Source organism: Dipodomys merriami, unplaced genomic scaffold (genome assembly GCF_024711535.1).
Source record: "Dipodomys merriami isolate MVZ:Mamm:240054 unplaced genomic scaffold, mDipMer1.0.p SCAF_16, whole genome shotgun sequence".
Taxonomy (NCBI): Eukaryota; Metazoa; Chordata; class Mammalia; order Rodentia; family Heteromyidae; genus Dipodomys; species Dipodomys merriami.
Genome location: NW_027202937.1, coordinates 33083630 through 33104645, shown reverse-complemented (window position 1 = coordinate 33104645; position 21016 = coordinate 33083630). Strand labels below are relative to the sequence as shown.

At 41.1% G+C, this 21016-nt stretch overlaps 1 protein-coding gene across 6 annotated transcripts in view; it reads right to left on the bottom strand.

Annotated features, from left to right (window-relative positions):
• Positions 1 to 21016, bottom strand: part of Cdyl (chromodomain Y like) — a 226175-nt gene that overhangs the window by 7976 nt on the left and 197183 nt on the right. For all 6 annotated transcript variants that reach the window (XM_070024675.1, XM_070024674.1, XM_070024673.1 and 3 more), the window contains 3 exons: positions 6431 to 6687; positions 4984 to 5156; positions 148 to 358 (listed from right to left, as the gene is read on the bottom strand). In XM_070024675.1, coding sequence (XP_069880776.1) covers positions 148 to 358; positions 4984 to 5156; positions 6431 to 6687 — 641 coding nt within the window. The remainder of the gene's footprint in view (positions 1 to 147; positions 359 to 4983; positions 5157 to 6430; positions 6688 to 21016) is intronic.

Sequence of the window (21016 nt, the reverse complement as noted above, 5' to 3'; positions counted from 1 at the left end):
ATCACGGGAGGAATGGCCTTCTTCTCCTGGGAAGGATCACAGCGCTCCACGAACCAAAGTGATTTGATGGAATGTCCCCAGAGAACACACTGGATACATTGAGTAGAACAACATTGTCTAAAATAATTTTTTCACAAAGGTACTCACAGATGCGCCTCCCATAATCTTGGGAAACATAACAGTAGAGCAGCCATCTGGACTCTGTCCGAAGGTGGTATAGGGTGTTTGGAACCAAGCCTTTTCATTAGCCCAAACCACATCACAAAGAGGCAATATGGACGCTCCTAGTCCAATAGCTGGGCCATTTACTGCTACAATAATAGGCTTCTTAAACTGAATGAAAGTATTCACGAAGTTTCTAAAATAAAAAAAAAAGGGGAGGGGAATTACTAAAAACATTGCATGTATAAGCAGATGAGAAAAATCTATTCTAGAATGCAATTTGCCAAGAAGAAAACTGTACAAAGTAAGATTTAAAGATTCCTCCCAAAAGCTGTAGACTGTGGATCTACCTGCTACAGGTTGTAAGGGTTTAACCACAGCCTGCACCAGGGCTGGCTGCTTCCATTGGTTCTAGGTGACATAGCTAGAGTTGCTTTGGTATCTTGGGCTCACTGACCATTATATCCAGGACTTCCACTTTTTTCTCTTTGAACACCCAAGGATGCTGCTAACTATGGATTTCTTATGCCCAAGCAAAGAGAAAGCCTGGGAGTGAAACTTGCACCGATATTGCCCAGTGCTGAATGAAAAGTAAATAACAGTAAGGGATATGACCGGATAGCAGTCTTCAAGTAGTGAATCTGCAAACAATAGGTATTTTGTAAAGTCATATAAACTGGAGTAAATCAACTCAGGGACAGAGAATTAGGCTAAAGACATGAGGTTAGAAAGAAAGATCAGCAAACACTACAGTGCCTGTATCCCATTATGTGTTGGTGGATGCTACTGCACAGGACCTTGGAGAACAAAGCAGGCAAGGGGAGGGTGGCCTTCACAGGGGATAAGAACTTGCCATTAAACATAGCCAGTACTGTGCTGGAGTTTGTTTTACAGGCTTTAGAGTTCCAGGGAGGTTGTTGCTGTACTTACTACATTGGGAATCTGCTTCTTTTTCCCCACCCCAGCTGACTCTTGAGTTCAGAGGTGGTTTCTTGTACTGATTTAACACAGTGGAGCAAAGCATAAACTTACACCTACATAAATATACAGTTATTATTCTTCAGCATATTGAGTCTGACTATTACAGAATGAGTACAACTTTTCTTATGCAGAGTTCTCAACTTGGGCCTGAGACACTTCCTATTAGTTCCCATTATCAAGATGAGATATAGTACCACATCTACTATCCTCCCCCCCACTCACCCCCTGACTTGCCCCAGGGCAAATATGGTGGGGGTGGGGGGGATGACTCAGGGCCTTCTACTTAGTTGGCTAACACTTGACTACTTGAACCACACTTTCAGTCCTGTTTTCACTAGTTAGTTGGGAGGCTGAATTTTAACAAACTTGTCTGCTTGAGCTGTCTTCAACCAAGATCCTCTGGATGGATCTCAGTCTTCTGAGTAGCTAGATTACAGCTAGACTGTATTGCAAGGAGGGAGGCTGGGAGGTGCATAAGGATCACAGGAGAACAGGGCTTGCAGACCCAGAGTCCAGCAACTGGTGTGAGGTGCAGTCTGTGAGGTGAGGCCGCCCTCACCTCAGCCTTGTCATATGCCCCCAAGGTTAGTAAGGTTTTGCACTAGGCAAGAATTAATTCCTTTAAATGAACCAGCTACACTAATATCTAAGATTTCTAAATGAGAAGGCCTAAAGGCACTGTTAGAAAGATCACATTGGGGTTTAATGATAAAGCTATGGTACATGAACACAAAAGAATTGAAACTGTCCTCGATATCATGTTTCTCCCATGATATATTTGAACACATACTTTTCAAAAAATCTGCTCTTATAGTCTATGAGGAAAATCAACACCAGGACTTCAACAGGCTAGATACATTGTTTTATAACTAGAATTTCTATATTTACCTGGAATGAAAATAATGTCAAATGAAATTATGTCTCTATCTCAGGGATCCATGCTAAATTAACCAGTACCCCTGCTCAGAGGAAGGGGCCATGATGATGTGTGAACTCATTTGTAAAACATGAGCTGAACACAGTCAGTTTGTTGAAACACAGCCATTCACCAAAGCTTTGTAGAAATGACCTCTCAGAAGAGACCTCCCAAGGCCACAGAGGTATAGTATCATGAGCTACAAAAGTTTACCCTAAAGCAAAGAAGCTCAGGTACTGTGCTCAGGCCCTGAGTTCAAGACCCAGGACTGGCAAAGAGGAAAAAAAAAAGTAAAGCCCTCAAACATTAGAACATCTACAGTGCAGCATACTGAACTTATCATGTGTTCCCATTGGACTATCTGTGAACTAAGGTAAAGGCTGTGTTAGGTATGGTAGGGAAGAAAAGATTTGCTACAAAGTTAGACTTTGAAGACATTATTATTCAACAGAATTTTTTCTGAGAAGAACATTTACAAGGTCAGATATCTAGTCAGACCCTCATGGAAGGGTGTAGGAATTGTCTGGGGAACCAGGCAAGAAGAACCAAATTAGGAGTTCGTTTGCTGCCTTCCTCAGTTTATTGAGCTTTAGTATCTGAAGGATCGAGTAGGAAGAGGTCAAGTTCTAGGGGCAGGTTGCTGGTTAATTTTACTCTCTCTCCAAATCCTCTAATCTAGGACTGCTGAGTAATAGCCTCTTCCTTTGGAAACTCCCCACCTTATCTCCCTGCATTATGAGAGGAGACCTCCCTTCCATGGAGAGGAGCTTGCTCTTGGGTCCTTCAGACACTTAGTATGCAGACATCAAAGGCTCAATGTTATAAATGGATCCCTAGCCACTCAGTTTTTATCAATGATGTAATGGCCATTTCATGACAATGAATCTGTAAACTAGCCATCATCAATTCCAATAGTGGAAACAGCAGCACTAGCGAGTGGACAATGTCAGGTGTTAGTTGGCCTCCATTTTCACTTTGCTTCTCTTTTGGATATTTGCTACATGAGGATCTTTGCCTCAAAAGGTTTAAGGAGTCTGAGACATGACACCACAGAAACAAGCAAAAAATGTACGCAGAGAAAGATTTTTTTTGTGTAAAGTCCATCTTATCCATATAAAATTAATTTAAATAAACAGTAAGAGAAAGCTTAAGTGAAACTGCTCTAACTAATTATTTTTCTGATTCTTCCCTATTACATTAAGAAAAACTCTCACTGGAAAAGTACATTCAATCAAAGCAGCAGCAACGCAGGTTTCACAGAAATAGGATGTGTCTGTTACCTATATCAGCTGAGCCTTTTGTGGGGAGTCCAGAGAAGAGCAGGAAAGTGGGAGGCTGGGAGGAGAAACAGGAGTGAGGAGCTGATGAAAACACGCATCTTTATAAAGTCACCTCAAAGTGCACGAGATGAGCTCTCTACTTCAATGTCTGGATCTATCTTTTCTCTTTTTCTTATCCCAGTAGGACAAGCCTCAGCACTGTCCAGGTCAGTGACTGGACACTGGAGGGAGGAGCAGGCTGAAGAGCAGCAAGATTGGTGAGAGAAGCTCCGAGAGGCTCAGGAGAGGACTCAGGTGGTCTCATGGAAGATGTACAATGTCACCACAGAAGACAATGGGTGTGTGTGTGTGTGTGTGTGTGTGTGTGTGTGTGTGTGTGTGTGTGTGTGTGTGTGTGTGTGTATGTGTATGTGTGTGTGTGTGTGTGTAAAATGTGAGGCTTAAATTCATGTGATTCATCCTGGTTTAGCAATGAGCAGTGTCCACACAGACACAGACACAGACAGACAGACACACGCACACGCACACGCACACGCACACACACACACACACACACGATTTTCTGATTGTCTACAGCAAAATTATGTCCACTGATCAAGGCTTTTAATTAAGTCAAGAAAGAAGTCAGTGCCTTCTAGTACCACACCACAAAACTGAAATTAAAAACCCCAGAATAATATTGGAATTATAACATTTCAAACCATAGGCATGTTATTCTGGAAGCAGAGATGGGGAAGACTGAGGTCCAAGGCTAGTCTAGGCAAAGTGTTAGCAAGAAGACCTTATCTCAACAAACACTTCTGGCTTGGTGGTTCATGCTTGTAATCCCAGCTATGTGAGAGGTATAGGTGAGGGAACAGGAAAGCTCAAAAAATATTTTAAATACTTAAAGCAAGAAGAGGGACGGAAATGTGGATCAATCTGTAAATAGCTTGCTTAGTCATTATGAGGCTTTCAATTCAATCAAATCCTAGTAATATAAAAAACTCACAAAACAGATATGTGTTCATTAGTTTGATGTAGTTACTTATACAATATATACAGATTTTGAAACAAATTGTGTATATATGTAAGCGTATGGCTTCCTTTCCTGTCATATAAGGAATACTTAGATTCAGAAAAGATAGAAGTGAACACTAGGTTCCTTGCCTAATAAGAGCAGGGAAAATTTCATTCATTTTCTACTGCATATCTTCAAGTTCTTTCAGTAATTTCTAGGCTAAACTTGAAGAAATTATACTGGATGTAATAAAAAAAATAAAACTCTCTCCATATGATCTATAGTAATTGGCACAAAACCTACACAGTTTACTTTAGAGCTCAGCAACAGCAGTTACTATTTGGTAGAGAAAGCATCTCTACTTCAGGATTGAGGTCAGCAGGTACAGCACAAGTACCAGACAGCTGTACATTATCTGTAGAGCACTCTTAGCCAACATGCCTGAGCATGTGCTGGGTGTCAGCCTTAAAATCAGTTATTTGCCTCTGATAAGCAGTCATTTATGTCAGACCCGTAGAAAAGGCAAATGAGTTAGTTGAGTTAAATGACAGTCCTTGAAGCCTGTACAGGGCTGTGCTTTTCAGAGCTAGTACTTGGAAAACCAAACCCAGCCCTGATGTAAACATACTGGCTTTACAACATACCTGATTGCATCTGCCATCTTGGTGCTTTCTCTCTTTCTGTCATCTGTGAGACGGCGTATGAAGTAAATGAAGTCCAGGCCACAACAGAAGACGCTGCCCACTGCGCTGAGCAGCACCAGCTTGCTGTCATCGGCAGCAGCCGTGTTCAAGGCACTCTGGACTTCTTTCATCACCTGGAAGTCACCACAAGTTCCAGTGATAAGGAGCACTTTGGGTACAGAGTACTATAAGCAATTTACTAGTTGACAACCTCGACTACAGAAAATGCATCTCCAGCTTGATGTGCTTTGCTTCGCCTAGCACGACAATAAACTGTCTGCACATTGCTTATTTTCTGTAAGCAGAGACTGAGATGCTGGGCACAGAGTTCACTGTAAATACATAACATCAAGAACAGCATAGGACTAGAAAGACCCATGCATCTCCATCACTGGAGAACCTGTGATTCTGTAAGCTACAGCACTAGGTATTTCTACAGTTTGTGCAGCAGGCGGCACATTCAACTACTTTGAAAAAGTGAGTCCAGTGACACTTTTTTTTTCCTTAAACTTAGGACAGAAACCTAAATGACTTGGTGCCTAAGTACATGAAATGGAAACCCATCATGGAAAGGAAAATGTGAGAGGGCACTAAATCATTTAAAATTATCTTGGAAAAAATAAAAGAAAAAAATCATCAGTGAAGGGACAGAAGTCTAAAAATATACCAAGGATAAAGCCCAGAACTGCTTCTTCTGTGTGAGCATGGCTAGCACACAGACCTTCTATAGTTTGCTTTCCTTGTCTGGAAACCACCTGCTCCAACTGTGTACAAAGGAAAACAAACAACACTAGAACTTAAAACTTTGGTGAGCCCCAGTGCAAGTGGACATGTATCCAATTCTAGAGCCTTCCTAGCACTGGCTTTTGAACAACAATCCTGTCAACAAAGAATTCCTGGCCTTTTTGCAAGCTGCCTTTTCAGGTACTAGACAATGGACATGCGTAGAAAGGCCCCTTGCTGTGTGCTCTGCCACAAGCCTAAGACCATCAGTGTTCTAGGATGGCAGGGAAACTCCTCACAGGACAGAACCCGGTCATTGTTATCTTGCACAAACAAGAAACATGTCAAGATGAGAGCTACAGCAAAGCCGCAGCCCCTGCAGATGAAGAGCTACTGACCTGGGAGGTGGCCCGAGGACAGAGGCACTGCTGCCTCCTCCTGGTAAGAGCCAAAGTTCCCACTGGAGCTCACACCAGTAGAATGGAGCAGATGCCCTGCACAGGCCTACTGCCCCATGTCAGTGCAGCCAGAGTCATTAGCAGCCAAGCTGCCAAGTCCCCTCTGCTTCCCAACTCCTGGGCACATTGTGGGCCAGCTCAGAAGGAGGTTTCAGAAGAGCATAAAGAGCCACTCAGCAAAGCAGGCGTGGAGAAGCACAAAGCGCATAGCAAGGCGCATCTCTCACCTCTGGGTTTAGAGAGTTATTCTCAGATGATTTTGTGGATAACAAGATGTGGGTGAAGCCATCTTGCTTCCTGACGACAATATCTCTGTATCTGTAGGCACTCTCTGTCTGCCTCACACTGAAACGCAACCGCTTGTCAAAAGGCTGGTCTCTTCTGTCGTCAAGAAATTTCCTTTTCCCAGCCGTCACTCCTGTAACAGACGTCTGTATGTTGGTTGTTCCATTGGCTGTTAGTGCATCCATGAACGGAGATGTACCTGCCAAGAGTTTGAAATCACAGTGGTCTGTGATGTCCTATCACCAGAGTTCTCTCCCAGTGTCACCTCAGAATTAGACCAGAATGCTGGTCACAAACCCAGGACTTATCAACACCAGACTGTCCAAATCAGAACCTTGACAAAGGCTACTTCAAAGATACCTTTCAGTTTCAATCTATGTCTGACAGAAAATCCACCCCTATTTATTTGGTCTAATATGTACAGCTATAAACTTGGAGACTTTTAGAGAATGAGATTAGAGAGAAGGGGTCTCCTGTAGAGGATCTGCTGTAGGTCTGACAAGTTGGAAAGAAAAAGTAAACTGCCTAAGGAAATATGAATAGTAAGGCCAAAGTGATCAAAAGACTTCTCTCTAATGCAAGAAGGTCCTGTGACAAACCTGTCCTTGCTGGGCCATGGCCTGGTATGGTGGTGCTGCTTTAGATTCTGGTCTCTGTAGAGTAACATATATGTCAGGGCTTCTTCCTTCCCCGTCCAGGAGGTGACTACCGGAGGGTCATCCCCTGTTTCTACCTCTGCTTTTGAAAAGGGTACACACACATCAAAGGGCTGTCTTCTCTCCATCCAAAAACATTCTACCAGTGATCCTCATATCACAACTTCTCAATGCCAATCTGGGTGCTGTTTTTCCATCAGTCCTAATATATAGTCTCCTGAGACTAACATTTGTTTCCTTTCCTTCTTTTGGTGGTGAGGACTGAACTGGAGCCCTGTGCATGCCAGGCCTGTACTCTACCACTGAGCTGCATCTTCAGCCCTCATCTTTGCTTATCATAATGGTCCAGGACTATACTAAGTAAGCGATACAGTTACCAAGGTAGATGAGAGTAAGAGAGATGCTGCACTTAGCATTTACACAAAATAATCACCCTATCTATACGAGCCACCTCAGTGTTGGCTAGTGCGGCAATAGATGCAGAGCTCTGGCTAGGAGAAAGCAAAAGCCATGCCTGAGAAATACATGAGGATCTACTTGTAAAATTAGCAACAGAAGAGAGGGATGGTCATGAGTCATTAATTATGAACCAAGAACTACTTCTTCAAAAGTGAAAAGCAGTAAGCCAAATCCACCAGAAAAGACTCTTAAATGGTATTTAAGTGAAAACAAGTGTTTGTGGTCAATCGCTGGAAAAATATTATGTATTTTAATTTCTGCTATTAAAAATTCCAAGATACCAAGATGCAGAAACCCCTTTGTACAACTAATGAACAAAATTTTAAAAATTTACAATGGAATTAAAAACCTAGACATAATGCCACATTTTCTCTCATATTTCTTGCTTTGTGTATATGAGTCAGCAGCCTGGTCGTTATGAGGGTCCCTATTTTCCTTTAGGGCTGCTAGGTGCCTGTATTAGAATTCACTTTTCCAACCCACATGCGAACCAATGCTAACATTCAAGCTTTCACTGTTGTGAACTATGCTGCACTTGCAAACCCGTGGCCCTTTTTAGATCCAGTGCTGGCAAGCCCACACATGGTGCTTAGTTTTAAAATCCCTCAATGTGCAAGGATTTCAAATTGAACTTGAACATGCTGTTCATGGAAGATCAGGAGTAAAAATTTCACTCACTATGCTTAATAGATTCATAGTACAAAGGGAAAGGTTAAAGACTGTTCAAAATGTTTCATTAAGAGAAAGAGAAACAACAATGAAGAGAGCCCAAATGAGCTATGTAGGCAGAAATCAAGCAGCCTAAAATATGTGTAACTAGAGCCCCAGAACAGAGGCGCGTGTGTAGTGCATAAATTATGGCATATGTTATGAAAGTCAAAAGCCTATGGCTAAAGTAATTTGACAAAGGATATAGATGTGTGCGTGTCTCTCTCTGTCTGTCTCTCTCTCTCTCTCTCTCTCTCACACACACACACACACACACCTATCAAACCGAGACCTATTATTATGTTGAAAACCTGTAAAAGATACTAAAGATAGAAAAAATGCATAATTACCTTCAGACAGTATACACAGACCAAAAAAAATAGAATGATAGCAAGGGAAGTGTATAACAAAACAAACTACCTGAATAGCATAAACACATCCTATATATCCTTCAATGTCAGGAGGTAAAAAGAATTCTAGACAAAAGAAAATTGAGAGAATTTGTCATCAATTGACTTGTACTAAAAAAAATGTGAAAAGATGTTCTTCTTGGTAGAAGAAAATGAGACTACACTGAAGCCTGAATATATTAAAGGCATGAAGAACATTAGATTGGCCGGGCGCTGGTGGCTCATGCCTGTAATCCTAGCTGGTCAGAGACTGAGATCTGAGGATCGCGATTCAAAGCCAGCCCGTGCAGGAAAGTCCGTGAAACTCTTATCTCCAATAAACCAGAAAACTGGAAGTGGTGCTGTAGCTGAAGTGGTAGAGCGCTAGCCTTGAGCTGAAGAGCTGAGGGACAGCGCCCAGGCCCAGAGTTCAAGCCCCATGACCGACCAAAAAACAAAACAAAACAAAACAAAACAAAACCAAACATTAGATTGGTAACTGTATGATAAAGTGAATTCCCACATGGGCTGTATATGAATGAAATAATTAACTCCAAACAGAAAGTAGTAACAACTTGGGCTAATAATGGAAAAAAGTCTCTCCCCTATTTTCACACCAATTTAACAAAAATAAATTAAAGCCACTCTGAAGACATTATGCAATATAAATTATCTTCAAGAAAAGGACAAGACTGATTTCTGACATAGCAGAAAGAACAACACAGAAATCATCATCATCATCATCGTCAGCAATCAAGCAAGGAAGACAAACAACTAAACTAGCAAAGATTACTTCTCTTTTGGTCAGTATTGTGTTACTACAATAAATAATTGTTAACTGACTAATAAGAAGAAAAGGTTTATTTTGGCTCACAGCTACAGAGAGTTCAGTCTGTGATTAATTGGCTCTGTTGCTTTTGGGTCTGCAGAAAGGCAGCACAGAATGGTGGGAATATACAGTGGAAAAAGCTACTTATCCAAAGAAAGTAAGAGATGGACATCCTATAATTCTCTTTGAGGACTTATCCCCAAAAGTTCCTGCTAGAAGCCACCTCTTAAAGACAAGGACCAAGCTAAGACTTTAGAGAACCTTCAAGATTTAACCCACAACAGCTTGCAAGCTTTTTTAGGTTGGGCTGGTTAATGAGTAGTGGACTGTAACAAATACTTCAGAGCAGAGATAAAAGCATCCACACAAGTTTTTGGAAAGATGTCCCTAATGTCAAAATATGACAGAGAACAAACCATACAATAATTTTCCTAATTGAGCTGGGAAGGTGGCTCAGTGGTAGAGCGCATGCCTTGCATGCCAGAGGCCCTGGGTTCGATTCCTCAGCACCACATAAGCAAAAAGAAAAAAAGCTGGAAGTGGTGCTGTGGCTCAAGTGGTAGAGTGCTAGCCTTGAGCTGAAGAGCTGAGGGACAGTGCCCAGGCCCAGAGTTCAGGCCCCATGATCGGACCATCGGACCCCCCCCAAAAAAATAATTTTCCTAATTGCTCAAGTTGCATAATCTCAGTTGATTAACAGTTGATAGTTTATGCTACAGGGCATTTGAGAAAATTGTGATATATTGTAGTATAAGGGCAAGAAAAACAAAAACATACTAACAATACCTTTTCTACATTTGGGAAGTACTTAGAAAATATAGTCTAAAAACATATGTATAACAAAACTAAAGAATATACCTAATCTTCAAGGAATATACAGAAATGATTAGAAACATTACATTTTACTAAAAATATGAAAAAAGAAAATCATGCTTCTGAAGAATATACAATACTGTAAAACTACCTACTGTTACCAATTGTTAGTAATTTATACTACCATAGTATGTTTATTAGTGTACTACTATAAGTCTAATAAAAATTTCTAGTTAAATCTAATAAGGAAAACAAACAAAGATTTTTGGAAAGAATGAATCATACTTTACAACTTATGTAAGTCAACATGAAGAACACAGGATCTACTGTGTAGAGAAAGAAAATGAGCTTGAATCAGTCTGAGATGAGATCTTAGATGAGTACTTACATATATTACAAACCAGTATTGGCCATACCATGCATGGGAATGAAAACCTAGAAAGTTGATTTTGCTTTTCTAAAAAAGTCTTATTTACTGATGGGGCATGGTGGCTCATGAGGGGCAGAGATGTGGAAAGGAGACATTATCGACAAATAAAAGATGGATAGATGATGCATCCTAGCTATATTAAGAGGCATACACAGGAGGCACTGCAGTCCAGGCTGGCTCCAGAAAAAACAAGTAAGGGGAGAGGGCCAGAGTGTGTGGCTCACCTAATAGAGTGCCTACCTTAGCAAGTATGAGTTCAAACCCCAGTACTGCCTGCCCCCACAAACAAGGTATTTTAAATACCTTTAGCACAGAAAAAAATGCTTTTTACATAGAAAACTGCAGACAGCCCCATATTCAGGGGTTTAATATTAAGGAGATGTTAAAATTCATTAGGATTTGCAAAACACAGTATTATGTAACTTATTTATGTATAAAATATGCCCATAAATGCACTGCAGTGGCTGCCATTTACTTTACCCCGGATATATGGCAGTTCTCCAACTATTTCTGGGTTTAGAATAGTTTAAATGCAAGTTTAATGTTTTGCCAAGGCAATACAAGTCTCAATGTGATGAATTCAAACTCATAACCACCTCAGACATTCAGGCCGTTAAGGACTAAAGTATCTAACAACTTAATAACCCATGCTTATAGTTTAACATTTCAAAATACTATTATTTACACCTATCTAAACTCACACAGAAAACCAATTTTGAATTATATAATCTCCAAACCAAATTTATCAAGGGACAATTTTTCTCATGAATGTGGGACTTAAGGGTAGGGTTTCAACATCTGCACTCTTTTTCTCCATTAAAGTGCTGAATTAATTTATTACAATTATAAAGAATTATAAAATGACCTTTTTCTCTAACTTCCTCAATTACTAAAGTTCCTTACACAGACACAGGGATTTCCAGTGGCATTCAGCTAATGTAAACTCATCCTAAGCTCTCTTTGAGGAGATTGTACATTGCCAGAGCTACTAACCCTTTATTCCACTGCAATTGGCACACTAGGAGCAGGGTGAAGATGCACATGTCATGTTTTTATGACACATGAGAAACACAAATCTGGACAAAGTTGGTGAATGCACAGCCTGTCCAGCTGAGTGTGGCTGAGCAGGAAGTCAGAATTCACAATGCAAATCCCTCAATAGCCACACCACCCACATCAGATATGGTGGCCCTGCACAATACCCAAACTCCCAAACTTCTACAAGCAAACTCCTATTGCTTTTCAAAGTGAAGAATTATAGTTTTAATGTGCCAGTGACAAAGTTTGTCTGATAGAGCCAGAGACTGAACCCAGAGCCTTGAACATGGTAGTAAATGCCCTACTACTGAGAGTCAATCCGTAACAATGTTTTGAGTTGCTTATCCCTAAGACATTTCCCCCATAAGCTATGCTGGTGTAAGTGAGACAGTGTTTTGCTATATGGCCCTCCTTGGCCTCAAGCTTGTGGTCTTCCTTTCTTTGAGTGCCTGCCTCATGCTGGGGGACTTTTAGGAAACAGTAACAACAAATCACACTATTAATTTCCTTCCTACTGCTCAGTATCAGCCATTTATTTTTGGCGTCAGTTTATTCATAGCTACATTTTAGACCTGGTCCTAAATATGAGACCAGCTAATCAATGATATATTTCAAGATGGCACATACTCCAAAACCAGCAACAAGAGAAGATTGGGAAAGATCACTCTTAAATACCACATGTGCTTTCCTCTTCAGGAAGAACAAAATGCTATCAATAGGGTCAAAGCAGACACAGCTAATCCCTCCTGCAGTGCGGAAGCCCAGGTGAAGAACTCAGAACTGAATGGCTTCCACAATGGAGGCCCCAAGGCATTTCCAAGCTGAATGAACACTCTTCCAGATACTAGGGAGAGAAGGCATCATGTGTTTGCACTCTACAGAAGTGGGCCTCACTGCTTTCTCTGCCCTATATCTTCCTTGGTCCTCACTGCTGTGCATAGTCTGGCCACTCCTAAGTTATACCCAAACATCAAACAGCGGGCTATTCCCCAAACTTATCTCTCTTTAGTTTCAGACTCACTTCCCTTGATGCCAAGAAAAGCATCAGCCACCAGCACCAGTCTCTGCAGATTTGGCCACTCAAATCTCTCTCTCAACCTGGATGGCCTGAGGGGATTCCTACCTTAAACCCTCAAGCCTAAGTCACTGGCTGAGGACAAGTAGTTTTTGAACATCAGTTGGGGCATTATCTTGTCCCTGCCTATTCCCTAGGGTACAAATGGTCTTTAAAATCTGCCACCACTTCCTGCCTTAGGTTTCTCAGCCCACAAAGAGCCTGGTGGTTCCCTCACCATAACCAACAGTACAGTTCCCCAACTCCAACTGCATATGCCTGAGGACCACCTATAGCTCTGGACTAGGGACTTGGAGACCAAGGAAAATTCCACCTTTACATCAGCACTGAGATGGCTTGGAGATGCTCTATTTTCATGAAGTCTATTACACAAAACCCATAAAATAGTCCTTTAAGATAACATACCTCTTCACATACAAAAGTAAACTGAAATGCAAATGCTCCTCAACTGTAGATGGGCAAAAGTAAAACCTGTACTTTAAATTTTGGATTTGGATCTTCTCCTGGGCTAGCTGTATGTGGTCCAATCTTGTTTCTGGATGCTGGGCAGCAGTAACCATCACAGCTCTGCAATCAAGGGGTGAGACACCAGGTGCTGCACAGTGTACTGGTAGCTTAGCCAGGATGGTCAGCACATGAAGTTCAGTCAATGCATCTTGGGCTTACAGTGTTTCTGAACCTACCATTCAGTGGTTATTATTTATTATTGGGACAGAACCTCATCATTAGTAGGGGACCACGTGCGTAAGAAGCATTAAGAATGAGCCTGTCCTAATCCCTCTCCCCATTCCCAAAACTTGGCCCTCAGTGTGGAGCATTCTCTGTACCTAGTCATAGGTTCTGCCCATCAGGGCAGATACAACACAGCCAAAGGGAAGGGAGGGTGCTGGTTGGTTCTTCTGCCCGACTAGCAATTATAAATAGAAATACCAGGCAAGCTCCTTCCTGTTCCGGTTGCTACAGCCATTGGTTTCCTTGCTGGGTCCAGATTACGTCTTTTCTAATGACTGTTTCAGTGTACTTACCCCATACATTAACTATAGAGCCTGGAGTTCTCTGGAGGTGATAGTTTGTGGTGTAATGTTCTTTCTCCCCGGTACAGTATCTTGTGAACTGTTATGCCCAAGCAGGCCTTAAAAAATCTAACCCCCTTTCCCCCAACCAGCTAGGATTACAGGTTTAGGCCACAATGCCTGGCTAAACTAGGCTTTTATACAGCACTTATATCATTTTGTCAAACAGTATATTAAATGATACAATCAATGCCTAATACAACAACTTTTATAGAGCTAGGAAATAAATTTCTAAGAAAGACTTTACAATCTCTCCCTTTTATACTCACTCCTATAGTCTAACTGGAGATAGGTAAAGAGTCCACCCAAGAGCTGAAGAATAATGTTGCTTTACTATCAGAATCTGTGTTTCTGATAAAATAACATTCAAATACACAAAGTACATTGTGGTGGCTTATTCAGTAATAGCAAGCACTGTGTTCTAGGAATTAAGATAATGCTAGCCAATTTCAAAGGCACTTTCTCCAAGATACAATTGTTAAAAAAAAAAAAAACTCAAGTCTATTATTCAACGATTTTCCTCACAAACTAAGAACTAAATTTAAAACTGGGTGAATCTCTTTTGCAGTGCTGATAACTTCTGGTGACAAGGAATCAGACTTGGTGTTCCAGGTCTCAGGCCTGAGCAGAACCTTGGCCATGTGAGCCAGGGTCAAAAGGCAGGAAACTACCATGTAGCTACCAGCACAGTAGCAGCAATGGAATATGAAAATATGTATAATATGCAAATAAAATTCTTTTATTTTTGGTGGCTATATAATTTGATCTCAGGGCCTTGTGTTTTCTTAGCTTACTTGGCTGGAGCTCTATTACTTTCACTTTCAGGCTGGAGGCATACCTCTAGCCTTTTCTATTTTTTTGCTGGTCCTGGGGCTTGAACTCTGGGCATAGGTACTATCCCTGAGCTTCTTTTTGCTTAAGGCTAGTGCTTTCCACTTGAGCCACAGCAGCACATCCAGATTTTTTCTGTGATTAATTAGATAAAGAGTCTTTCTGGTTTTCCTGCCCCAGCTGCTTCAAACAGTGACCCTCAGATTTCAGCCTCCTGAATAGCTAGGATTATAGGTGTGAGCCACTGGCATTGGGCAAGCCTGCCTTTCTGATGTTACTTTGATGATGGAGTTTGGCTTAGAACCTTGATCCTCCAGATCTCAGCCCCTTGAGTAGTTAGGATACAGGCATGTGCCATTGATTCATGGCAAATAATTCACTCTCTAAAACGCAGGACATCTAGCCAGGTGCCTATGGTTCACTCCTGTTATCCTAGCTCAAGGTTGTAGAGTGCTAACTGTAGGCAAAAAAGCTCAGGGATAGTGCCCAGGCCTTGAGTTCAAGCCCCATAACCAATAGAAACAAAAACAAAAAAAAACAAAAAACAAGCAGGACACCTGAGAATGGAGGATTTGTAAAAGCCACTTTAGTCCACGAAGCATACTAATAATTCTAATTCTAATACTAATATAACAGCTAAAACAATCCAGGAGTGCCAGAAACAGAATGAAAGCAAATGAATGGAAAATTCCAAAAGAAAGACATTAAGAGCATATAAACTCACAAACCATTATGGGAATCAATAGGAAGAATATATAAGCTGTGGTTTCTTCAATTAAAATGATCAACTTTAATAGCTAAGTTTTCAGAGAACCAATCTAAAAATATTATGTACAGAAAGCAATAAGGAAACTTAAAGGGAAAAATACTATTTTCAGACAAAAGGAAAGTACTGCTTTGCATGGTTCCTGAAGCTTATATTTCTATCTACCTGGGAGGAAGAGACTGGGGGACTGAGTTTCAAGGCTAGCCAAGACATGTTATAAACATTCACAAGTGTCATGGAAAGCACACGCAAGAGTACAGTAGTCCAGGCTGGCCTGGACTCAGAACCTACCTCAAAAATTACCAATGCAAAAAGGGCCTGGAGGTGTGGCTCATGTGGTGGTAGAGCACCTCCCTAGCAAGTGTGAGGCCTGAACTCAATCCCCAGTATCACTTACTGTCAAAAAAAGGATTATGCCCATCTTTGGCCCTCAGTTCCACCCAGACCTGAGCTCCTTCCAGCCTTGGAGTTCCTGCCTTACAGCTGGCCCCACCCTCTCTCCACCCAGACCCAACTGAGCTACCACCTATACCTCTCACTTCCTACCCCAAGTCCCTCCTGCTACCTGGATAGGGACAGGTGCCATATGCTCCCTTCTCCAGGAGAAATATGGCTCCTCTAATAAACGTTGTAATAATCTTACTCCTGTGCCTCCCCCCCCCCCCTCCACGTGGTCCCCTGGGATGGCTGTGACAGATCCATTCAGGAAGTACCAATCAATGAGACCACATAATTACTGGGTGGGTGGGTGGGTGGGTAGGGTTGAAAAAACGTGATCCTTGGGTTGCCTAACTCCTTAGCTTTGTGGAGTGAAACATAGGCCCCTTGCCCATTTGATGCCAAGGACCCCCATTCAGACTCATTGTGTTTGGCATCTATCACTGATGGAACATAATGAGTTCTGAAGCAGAACAGAGAACAGTAACATAGATCTTTTTTTTTTTTACATGAGTGTCATAACAGCTTTATTCACAATAGCCAAAAAAAGTAGAAACAACCCAAATGTCCAGTGACTGATAAGGAAACAAATTTTGATGCCTACATAGTAGAATATTGTTGAGCTAAAAAAGGAATAAATTACTGATTGATATATGCTATAACATGTATTAACCTTGAAAAGAAGGCAGACACAAAACCTAATATGCTATATGTTTCTACTTACATGAAAATGTTACTGAATTAGATTATTTTTGGGGAGTACTTGGTTTAACTCAGCCTACAGAACTACTTAGACAGATATTCTTTTTTTTTTTTTCTTTGTCAGTTGGGGGGGGGGGCTTGAACTCTGGGCTTGGGAAGTGTCCTGCAGCATTTCAGCTCAAGGCTAGTGAACTACCACTTGAGCCACAGCACCACTTCTGGCTTTTTTTCTGTTTATGTGGTGCTGTGGAATCAAACCCAGAGCTTCATGCAAGTAACATAGATCTTTAACAAATTAGAGAAAGATTGTTAAAACTCTTTATAATAGTTATATTAGGTAAGTAATGGGATGAAGTAAGTGGGGAGATGGACAGCTCAGGACCACTTCCTTGTTAAATTTCTTCGCATTAGTATTCCTGGGATGGGCAGGAAGGGGAGAAAGTATTGTAAAATCCTATAAAGACTAGTGAGGGGTTACTATATGGAAAACTCGGTCTTTGTGTGTGTGGGGGGGGGTGGTGAGAAGGGGGTGCCAGTCCTGGGGCTTGAACCCAGGGCCTGAATGCAGTCCCTGAGTTTTTTTGTTGAAGGCTAGCCCTCTACCACTTGAGCCACAGTTCCACTTTTGACTTTTTGTGGTTAACTGGAGATAAAGAGTCTCCTAGGCTTTCCTATCCAAGCTGGCTTTAAAGTTTGAGCCTCAGATCTCAGCATCACGTGGCTAGGATTTCAGGTATAAGCCACCTACACCTAACCATAAACCATTTGGAAACTATCTTTTGTCTAGACAACTGAGTGTATGGAGGCCACACTCTTTCCTAAGAGGACAGTTCTGCCTCATTAAGCTTGTTCCTACCGTTTTAAAAAAGATTCAGGGGTTTACAGAATAACTTTTGACAACAGGATAAACAAGAACAGAACAAACACTCCCACTGACAATATTAGTGTGAATTACACAAAATCCTGAGTATAGCTAGAGATGACCAAATGTCATTGCCCTTGGTTTTAAGGTTTTGTAACATAAAGGTCAGTACTCTAGATATCTGGGTATCTTCTGTCCGCTTTAATCTGCATTCTGTGCTATGCTGAGCTCCTCAGAGAGAGCTAATCCCTAAGGGGATTTAGACTTCCAAATCTATCAAAGCAAGCACTCTTCAATAGCCTGAAAGACATTTAAGTGCCCATCTTTATAATTAGCTCTTCAAATCATACACAATGAAGCAGTTACAAAGCTACTGGTTAAAATCAACATTTTAGAATCAAAGTTAAGAATACTGAGGAAACTTAATTCCCTAAAAATGAACTGTTATTTTAAAAGATTAATGGAAACTTTTATTCAAGTAGGATCAGTCTTTTAATGACAGAAAAATTTAAACTATTAAGTTTAGGTATACATTTGACAACTCAAGCAAAAACATATTAGCAATATAAGCCATACCAGTCTAGCTAAGCCTTTCAGGACAAATTCCCCAAGTAAAGTAAAAAAAGACAATATTTTAGATTTAGCCTATTTCCTCATTAATATTTTCACAAATAGGTCAAATATCAAGAGGGAGGAACAACAACAACAACAACAACAACTATTTGTGTATTACAACATCACCTTAAAGTACCAAAAAAGAACACAAAATCAGCAGACATACACTTTTGATTAGTGTGAAAAAAAGAGAATTTAAGAAGAAAAATGAAGACAACAAAAATAATAGAACATTGGGCTAGGAAGGTGGCTCAGTGGTAGAGCACTTGCCTTGCATGCATGAGGCCCTGGGTTCGATTCCTCAACACCACATAAGCAAAAAGAAAAAAAAAAGCTGGAAGTGGCGCTGTAGTTCAAGTGGTAGAGCACTAGACTTGAGCTGAAGAGCTGAGGGACAGCGCCTAGGCCCAGAGTTCAGGCCCCACGACCGGACAAAAAAAAAAAAAAAGAACAAGAATGAGCGGCTGGGGATACAGTTAGGAGCACACATATACCCACAAGGCTCTGGGTTCCACCCACAGCACCACTAAAAAATATGGTAACAGTAAGAATTACATCAATGTAGCAGGGTGCCAGTGGCTCACAACACCTGTAATCCTAGCTACTAACGAGGTGGGGATCTGAGGATCACAGTTCAAAGCCAACTCAGGCAGGAAACTCCGTGAGACTGTTAGCTTTAATAAACTACCAGAAAACTGGAAGTAGTGCTGTGGCTCAAGTGGTAGAGCACTAGCCTTGAGCTGGAGATCTGAGGGACAGCACCCAGGCCGAGTTCAAGCCCCACGAACATCCCCCCTCCCCCCCAAAAAAATCAACATACAATTCCCTAGCAGTGCCATCTTACTTTAGATCACACCAGAAAATTTTATTAACTGCAGAAATGATGTTACTTGGTCATGGGATTGAATTCTCTCAACACTTTCTTTATAATGCTTAACTTGACTTTTAGAAAACCAACTAGCTTTTGTAACTACTGCTTTTGTAAGGTAATTGACTACAATGTAGTTTCTATTTTATTAGTGGTGCATAGCCATTAGTCTCAAGTTCTAGATATTAAAAGATACTATGTTGGTTAGATACATGTACATTAGCTATCATCAAACTTCTACTCCTAAGAAAATTAATTCATAATTTCTATTTACTCTGTCTGGTATGTACTAGACCAATATGTTCAGTGCCATTTTTCACCCCTAGTAGAAAGACATCTTTCTCAAAGGAGCAGATATTAAAATATTTCTTTTGGAAAGTAAATGGTTAACACGGAATAAGAACAAGTTCATCATACTGATGATGAACCAAGTATCATACTGATACTCCCACCAAAGTTTATAAGCCTTTCAACAGGCTAGGAGTGAAGACCTGTTTTTGTTTATACTTGTGAATCGCCATTTGATAACTTCATGAGTGTTCAAACACCTGCACACCACATCATAGTATTGACTTTTCCCTTCTGTTTCTACCTCTTCTCTAAATCAGAAATAGTTGACTGGAATAATGTTTATAGGTGGAATAATAACTATGCTCTGAAATGCTTTTACACTAAGCACTGTATTTCCATGTTACAGACACCAAAAGGCTGAACGACAGGTAACCCCAACTAGAGGAAACCAGAGATGAGATCCAACACCAAAAGTGGCCAAACCTATAGTTAGCTACTAAAAACAAGCTCCAGGCAGCAGGCCTCTGGTGGCTCATACCTGTAATCCTAGCTATTCAGGAGGCTGAGATCTGAGGATCATTGTTCAAAAGCCAGCCTGGGCAGGAAAGTCCTTGAGACTATCTCCAATAAACCAGAAAAACTGGAAGTGGCACTGTGGCTCAAGTGGTAGAGCACTTGTCTTGAGCTGAAGAGCTGAGGGATAGTGCCCAAGACCAGAGTTCAAGCCCCACAAAAACAACAAAAGCTCCAGAATTGCTTCTGGGGTTTCTGAGCAAAACAAAGAACTTCACATGCACACACCACCACCACCACCACCACCACCACCACCAAAAACCTCTTGAGATAGAAACAAGCCTAAGGCTTAAAAAGAAGCCAGATAGTTAGAATATCCAAGAGAAATTCCTCCCTGAAGGTCTTTAAAAACCAAACAAAAACATGTGAATACATATAAAAGAAAGTCAGTCACTCAAACCCCAGGAGGACAAAACAGCGACAAAAGCCAGGGACTCCACCTGACACAGCAGGCCACAAACTCAACAAAATCTACAAAGTTCATAAAAGCAATGATTTTCTTAGCATGTTTCACAGCAAATTCTTCCCTGGAACTTTAATGCAGCACTCAGGTGGGCTTTTAGGGCTAGCCTGCTGGGGCAGTGAAGGCCAGTGGAAGGGTGCTGGCGCCTAGAGCTGTGTGGGCTGCAGAACCTTCAGTAACTGGGCCAGCCCAACCTCCTTGGGTTTATAAAGTACTATAAGAAAAGAAATAGTCAGAAACAGGCTTTACAGGCTTTACAAGAAGTTCCTGGAGTGAATCACCCTCAATATGAATGGGCAATCATTAGAAGGGGAAAGCAAAGCCTGGGAAACAGGAACTGCCAACTCCAGTTCATCATTTTCAGGCATTCTTTTGCCCACCTTCCTAATAGTTTTCACATCACTGGATCAAGCCTTCACTTAATCCAGTGAAGCCGTGGAGAATTATTCTTGGTTATTTGTGACATTTACTTAGTCTTTTCATCTATTTCAGGCCAGATTTTGTAACAGTATGAACACATTAAGGAATTTTACTCACAAGAACATAGATTTTATATAAAGAATACCCTCAAAGTTATAAGTTTTACTTTATAAAAGTAAAATCTTTTGTCATTTCAGGAGAATAAAAGTAGTCCAATGAATTTGTATCA